General features: G+C 78.3%; 1 protein-coding gene across 1 annotated transcript; it reads right to left on the bottom strand.

Annotated features, from left to right (window-relative positions):
• Positions 1 to 1,263: 1,263 nt before the first annotated feature.
• LOC134154279 (leukocyte antigen CD37-like) lies at positions 1,264 to 6,552 on the bottom strand. Its single transcript, XM_062601031.1, has 8 exons — positions 6,460 to 6,552; positions 6,095 to 6,167; positions 5,879 to 6,003; positions 5,319 to 5,393; positions 4,314 to 4,512; positions 3,418 to 3,899; positions 2,269 to 2,352; positions 1,264 to 1,478 (listed from the first exon to the last, which is right to left on the bottom strand). Exons 1-8 carry the CDS (start codon positions 6,523 to 6,525, stop codon positions 1,401 to 1,403), a joined length of 1,182 nt encoding a protein of 393 aa, XP_062457015.1. The 5' UTR covers positions 6,526 to 6,552; the 3' UTR covers positions 1,264 to 1,400.
• Between the last annotated feature and the right edge of the window lie 631 nt (positions 6,553 to 7,183).

The raw sequence follows: 7,183 nt of genomic DNA, 5'->3' as shown, positions 1-7,183 counted from the left end.
CCCCCCGAGCCGGGACCCCCGCCCCGGCCCCCCCGAGCCGGGACCCTCGCCCCGGCCCCCACGAGCTGGGACCCCCGCCCCGGCCCCCCCGAGCCGGGACCCCCTGCCCCAGCCCACCCGAGCCGGGACCCCCTGCCCCGGCCCCCCCGAGCTGGGACCCCCGCCCCGGCCCCCCCGAGCCGGGACCCCCTGCCCCAGCCCACCCGAGCCGGGACCCCCTGCCCCGGCCCCCCCGAGCTGGGACCCCCGCCCCGGCCCACCCGAGCCGGGACCCCCTGCCCCGGCCCCCCCGAGCTGGGACCCCCCGAACCGGCCCCCCCCGAGCTGGGACCCCCGCCCCAGCCCCCCTGAGCCGGGACCCCACGAGCCGGGACCACTGCCCCGGCCCCCCCGAGCAGGACCCCTGCCCCAGCCCCCCCGAGCCGGGACCCCCCCCGCCCCGGCCCCCCCGAGCCGGGGCCACTCAAGCCAGGACCCGGCCGCGGCCCCCCCCGAGCTGGGACCCTCTGCCCCGGCCCCCCCGAGCTGGGACCCCCGCCCCAGCCCCCCCGAGCCGGGACCCCCTGCCCCGGCCCCCCCGAGCTGGGACCCCCGCCCCGGCCCCCCCGAGCCGGGACCCCCTGCCCCAGCCCCCCCGAGCTGGGACCCCCCGAACCGGCCCCCCCCCGAGCCGGGACCCCCTGCCCCGGCCCCCCCGAGCTGGGACCCCCGCCCCGGCCCACCCGAGCCGGGACCCCCTGCCCCGGCCCCCCCGAGCTGGGACCCCCCGAACCGGCCCCCCCCCGAGCTGGGACCCCCGCCCCAGCCCCCCTGAGCCGGGCCCCCCCGAGCCGGGCCCACTGCCCGGGCCCCCCCGAGCCGGGACCACTGCCCCGGCCCCCCCGAGCAGGACCCCTGCCCCAGCCCCCCCGAGCCGGGACCCCCCCGCCCCAGCCCCCCCGAGCCGGGGCCACTCAAGCCAGGACCCGGCCGCGGCCCCCCCCGAGCTGGGACCCTCTGCCCCGGTACCCCACGAACCGGCACCCACCCCACCCCCTGAACCGGGACCACCCGACCCGGCATCCCCCGACCCGGGACCAACTGATGCCCCCGAACCGAGACCCTCGAACTGGCCCCTGGGCTCCCCCCGACCCAGGACCTCCCCAGCAGGGACCCCCGGTCCCCTCCCCGAAGTCCGCCCGCTGCCCCCGGTCCCGCCCCCGGCCCCACCTGCCGCGGCCCCGCCGCCGTCTGCAGCGCCGCCGCCAACGGCCGCCAACGGCCCCGCTCCGGCCCCCCCGCACGCACCGCCCGGGGCGGGGGGGCTCAACGCTTTTATTACAAATTGGGGCAAAAAGGGGGGGGGGAAGGGGAAGCGACGCCGCGGGGGGGGGAGCCGGGCCGGGCCCCCCCGGCCGGCCCTAGCGGTACCGCAGCAGCTTCTCGTCCTCGGGGTCCAGGTTGCGGAAGAGGAACATCGAGAGCATCATGAGGCAGAGCTGGGGGGGCGGGGGGGCGGGGGGTCAGAGGGGCCAAGCCCCCCGAGACCCCTCCTGCCCCCCCGACCCCTCCAGCCCTGCCCTCAGCCAACTGCCCCCTGCCCCGCCATGGCCCCCCAGCACCCCTGTGGGCCCCCCTTCCCCTCCAGCCCCCCACCCCCGCTGCTCCCACGGCCTGCACACGCACGTGGCCGTGATCAGGGAGCGATGCACACGCGTGGCTGTGAGCACGGGGGGATGCACACGCACGTGGCCGTGATCAGGGAGCGATGCGCACGCGTGGCTGTGAGCACGGGGGGATGCACACGCACGTGGCCGTGATCAGGGAGCGATGCACACGCGTGGCTGTGAGCACGGGGGGATGCACACGCACGTGGCCGTGATCAGGGAGCGATGCGCACGCGTGGCTGTGAGCACGGGGGGATGCACACGCACGTGGCCGTGATCAGGGAGCGATGCGCACGCGTGCCTGTGAGCACGGGGGGATGCACACGCACGTGGCCGTGATCAGGGAGCGATGCACACGCGTGGCTGTGAGCACGGGCGGAAGCGCATGCATGCAGCCACGAGCACAGGGGATGCACGCGTGTGCAGTGCAGTGCACACGCGTGTGCAGTGGGCCGAGCAGGGCCCGGGCAGCGCTGCCGGGGGCAGGAGGGGCCGAGGCCCCCAGCAGCTGCGGGTGCCAGAGGGGGGCGGCGGGCGGGCGGGCCGGGGCCGCGCGGGGACGACCCGGGGCGGGAGGGACACGGGGCCGCGCAGGGACCCCAGACGGGACCCCGGCGCCCACCTCCGCCAGGGCGACGCCCAGGCAGGCGCCCACCACCGCGATGAGGTTCTCGCGCAGCCAGGCCTGGGCGCCCTCGGCGCAGCCCTGCGGGGGGGGGGGGATGGTGCTGCAGGACCCCCGGTGCAAACCCCCCCGGGACCCCCATCTGGTGCAACCCCCCCCGGACACCCCTCCGGTGCCCATGTTCCTGTACCACGAGCTCCTTCCCGGTGCCCCGCCCCCCCCCCCCACGCTGCGAGCTCCCCCCCGCGGTGCCGTGTCCCCCCCCAACCTGGTGACCCGTGCTGCGAGCTCCCCCCCCATAGTGCCGTGTCCCCCCCAGTGCCTCATGCTGCGAGCTCCCCCCCCATAGTGCCGTGCCCCCCCCCCCGGTGCCCCGTGCTGCGAGCTCCCCCCCATAGTGCCGTGTCCCCCCCAGTGCCCCATGCTGCGAGCTCCCCCCCATAGTGCCGTGCCCCCCCCCCCCGGTGCCCCGTGCTGTGAGCCCCCCTCCCCATGGTGCCGTGTCCCCCCCGGTGCCCCGTGCTGCGAGCTCCCCCCCCATAGTGCCGTGTCCCCCCCAGTGCCTCATGCTGCGAGCTCCCCCCCCCATAGTGCCGTGCCCCCCCCCCCGGTGCCCCGTGCTGCGAGCTCCCCCCCATAGTGCCGTGTCCCCCCCAGTGCCCCATGCTGCGAGCTCCCCCCCATAGTGCCGTGCCCCCCCCCCCGGTGCCCCGTGCTGTGAGCCCCCCTCCCCATGGTGCCGTGTCCCCCCCGGTGCCCCGTGCTGCGAGCTCCCCCCCCATAGTGCCGTGTCCCCCCCAGTGCCCCATGCTGCGAGCTCCCCCCCCATAGTGCCGTACCCCCCCCCCCGGTGCCCCGTGCTGTGAGCCCCCCTCCCCATGGTGCCGTGTCCCCCCCGGTGCCCCGTGCTGCGAGCTCCCCCCCATGGTGCCGTGTCCCCCCCGGTGCCCCATGCTGCGAGCTCCCCCCCCATAGTGCCGTGCCCCCCCCCCCGGTGCCCCGTGCTGTGAGCCCCCCTCCCCATGGTGCCGTGTCCCCCCCAGTGCCCCATGCTGCGAGCTCCCCCCCCATAGTGCCGTGCCCCCCCCCCCCCGGTGCCCCGTGCTGCGAGCCCCCCCAGTGCCCCCCGGTGCCCCCGCCGCTCACGCTGGGGTACACGTCCCCGGGGGTGGCGGCGCAGAGGCCGTGGGGCAGGGCGCCGGGGGGCCGGGCGGGCGCCGAGGCGTTGAGGCAGGAGCAGGCGATGGCGGCCGAGGCGTCGGGCCGCGGCGCCGGGCGCTGGGCCCAGTCCTGGGGCCCGGCCCAGCCGCAGCAGCGCAGCTGGGGGGCGGCGGGGGGCAGCAGTGGGGCGGCGGCGGGGCAGGAGCGGGGCCCTCGGCACGGGCGCCGGGGCGCGGCCGGGGCGGGTGTCCGGCCGGTTTGGGCCGGTTCAGGCCCGTTGGGTGGGTTTGCAGCAGTTCGGGGCTGGTTCAGACCAGTTTGGGGGGGGTGGGCCAATTTGGGGCATTTCAGGATGGTTTGGGGCCAGCTCAGGGTGGGTTTGGGGCAGCTCAGGGGGGTTGGGGTGGGTTTAGGCTGCTTTGGGATGGTTTGGGCGGGTTCAGGGCGGTTCGGGGTGGTCGGGGCGGCTCAGGGCAGTTGGGGCGGTTCAGGGCGGGCTCAGGACGGTTCAGGGCGGTTCAGGGCGGCTCAGGGCGGTTCGGGGCGGTCGGGGGGGCTCAGGGCGGTTTGGGCGGGTTCAGGGCAGTTGGGGCAGATTCGGGGTGGTCAGGGGGGCTCAGGACGGTTCAGGGCGGTTTGGGCGGGTTCAGGGCGGTTCGGGGTGGTCAGGGGGGGCTCCGGGCGGTTTGGGCGGGTTCAGGGCGGTTCAGGGTGGTTCGGGGCAGCTCAGGGCGGTTCGGGGCGGTCGGGGGGGCTCAGGGCGGTTTGGGCGGGTTCAGGACGGTTCAGGGCGGTTTGGGCGGGTTCAGGGCGGTTCGGGGCAGTCGGGGCGGCTCAGGGCAGTTGGGGCGGTTCAGGGCAGGTTCAGGGCGGTTCAGGGCAGTTGGGGCAGGTTCGGGGCGGTTCGGGCGGGTTTGGGGCGGTTCGGGGCGGTCGGGGGGGCTCAGGGCGGTCCGGGGCGGCGCCGGCCCCCACCTGGTGCTGCAGCGCGTCCCAGCTCTGGTGCCCCCCCCCGGGCGGCTCCCGCGCCGGGTACCCGCGGATCAGCTCCAGCGCCAGCTCCGCCGCCCGCGCGCCCAGCTGGGGGGCAGCGGCATCCCCGTCTGCCCCACAGCGCCCGGCTGGGGGGCAGCAGCATCCCCCCCCCCACCCCACAGCGCCCGGCTGGGGGGCAGCGGCGTCCCCCCCCCCACCCCACAGCGCCCGGCTGGGGGGCAGCGGCGTCCCCGTCTGCCCCACAGCGCCCGGCTGGGGGGCAGCAGCGTGTCCCCCCCCACCCCACAGCGCCCAGCTGGGGGGCAGCGGCGTCCCCGTCTGCCCCACAGCGCCCGGCTGGGGGGCAGCAGCGTCCCCCCCCCACCCCACAGCGCCCGGCTGGGGGGCAGCAGCGTCCCCCCCCCACCCCACAGTGCCCGGCTTGGGGGCAGCCGTGTTCCCCCCCCCCCCCACCCCACAGCGCCCAGCCGGGGGGGCAGCAGCATCCCCGTCTGCCCCACAGCACCTGGCTGGGGGCAGCATCCCCCCCCCTCCCCACAGCACCCGGTGGGGGAGCAGCGGCATCCCCACCTCCACCCCATGGTGCCTGGTTGGGGGGCAGCAGCATCCCCCCACGTGTCCAGCCGCACAGCATGAACATCCTGCGACTGCGCCCTGCCCCACAACAAGCGCCCCCCCCGCCCCGCAGCGCCCAACCCTATGTGCCAGCCCCACGCTGTGCCCCCAGCCCCACGCTGTGCCCTCAGCCCCACGCTGTGCCCCCCAGACCCATGCTGTGCCCCCCATGCTCCCCAGCCCCAAGTCTTGCCCCCCATGCCCCCCAGCTCCATGCTGTGCCCCCCTCCGTGCCCCCAGCCCCACGCCGTGCCCCCCAGCTGTGCCCCACTCACGGAGACGCGCTGCGTGTACACGATGACCCCGAGCGTGATCTGGGCAGTCAGGAGCAGCAGCAGCGACCCGAAGTACTGGGGGGGATGCAGGGGTTGGGGCAGCCCCACCCGCCCCGGCCTCAGCCCCCCAACAGCCCCCCCAACCCAGGACCCCAGCGCTGGAGGTGGCTCGGCCCCCCCTGCAGCCCCCCCTGGCCCCCCCAGCCTCCCCCCGCCCCACAGCGGCAGGATGTGGCAGCACCTGGGGGTCACGTGGCCTCCGTGGCCGTGCCAGGAAGTTGCACCGCAGTCACCAGTTCCCCAAACGGGGCCCCTGCCCCACGGCGGGCCCAGGCGTCCGGGCGGGCCCGCGCCCCTCCCGAGCCCCGCCGCCCCCCAAGGGCCCAGGCATCCGGGCGGGCCTGCGGCCCCCCCGAGCCCCGCCGCCCCCCAAGGGCCCAGGCGTCCGGGCGGGCCTGCGGCCCCGCCGAGCCCTGCTGCCCCCCAAGGGCCCAGGCGTCCGCCCCGCGGCCCCGCTCTGCCCCGGGGGCCCAGGCGTCCGGCCCCACGGCCCCACTCACCAGTCCCAGCAGGCACTTGATCTCCTTGAGGGCGCCGAGGCAGCCAAGGAAGCCGAGCGCCATGGTGCCGGTGCCGACGCCGCAGAAGACGAACGACCAGGCGTGGAGGCTGAAGAGCGCCGAGCCTGTGGGGGGGGGGTCAGCGGGGCCGCGGCGCCGTGGGGCTGGGTGCGCCGTGGGGCTGGGCCCGAGTGCCCGCGTGGGGCGGCTCCTCACCCAGCGCCGTGGCGAAGCTCTGCCGATCGAAGAGGATCCAGAGCCCAAAAGCCAGGAGGAGGCCGCCCAGCACCTGGGGGAGCGGGGGGCCGTGGGGCGGCACGGGGACTGCCCCGGCCCCTGGCGAGCAGCCGCCCCACGGCCGCCCCGGGCCCCAGGTCACTGCCTCCGCGGCTCCCAGCCTCCCCCCCGCTCGGGGGGCAGCCCCCGCCCCAGGTGGCCCCACACCACTGGCCTGCCCCACAGCAGCCCCCTGCTCAATGGCAGCCCCACGGCAGCCCCCTGGCAGCCCCAGAGCAGCCCGATTGCAGCCCCAAGGCAGCCCCTCGGCAGCCCCCGCCCCACAGCAGCCCCCTGGCACTCACGAAGAAGAAGAGGTTGAAGAGGAAGAGGAAGGTCTTGGTGGCTCTCAGGCAGCCCTTGGGGCTCATGGCTGCGCCGCGGCGGGAGCCGGGTCAGGGCCCCTCGTGGCCCCCGGCCCGGCCTCGCGCCTGCCGCGCTCCGGCCCGGCACCGCGGGGCCCCGGCACTGGGTCCCCTGGGACCGTGGGTCCCCCCAGGACCGGGGCCCCCGGGATCGGGGCCCCCAGTGCCCGGCCCCCTCCGGACCGCGCTCCCCGCCGGGTCGGGCCCCCTGTGGCCCCCAACCCGCCGGTCCCGCCCCCCCGGCCTCGCGGGCACCTGCTGCGGCGGCGCCGGCTCGAGTCCCCGGAGCCTCCGCGGGCGGCGTCGGTCGCGCGTGGGGCGCCCCCGCCCCCCCAGGGGCGGGGCCTGTGGGCGGGGCGAAGGCCCGGGGGCGGGGCCGTTCCGCGGCCCTGGGGGCGGGGCCTGTCCTCCTCCCCCCCCGGCCCCCCCGGCCCCGCCCGGCGCTGTGCAGGTCGTTCCTTAAGGGGGGCCCCTGGGCGGGGGGGGGCGGCCCCCCATCCCCGTGCAGGGCGACGCCCCCCCGGCGGCTGTCACCCGCCCCACCGCACAGCTCGACCCCCGGCGGGCGCTGGCCGCTGGGCCCGTGTGCGCGGGGCTGCGTGTTCCTTGCGTGTCCGTAGCGCACATGCGTGTCCGTGAGTGGCGCGTCCCTAGTGCGCTCGTG

Source organism: Rhea pennata, unplaced genomic scaffold (assembly GCF_028389875.1).
Source record: "Rhea pennata isolate bPtePen1 unplaced genomic scaffold, bPtePen1.pri scaffold_195, whole genome shotgun sequence".
NCBI lineage: Eukaryota > Metazoa > Chordata > Aves > Rheiformes > Rheidae > Rhea > Rhea pennata.
The sequence above is the reverse complement of the archived record's forward strand: the minus strand, read 5'-3'. Positions and strand labels throughout refer to the sequence as shown.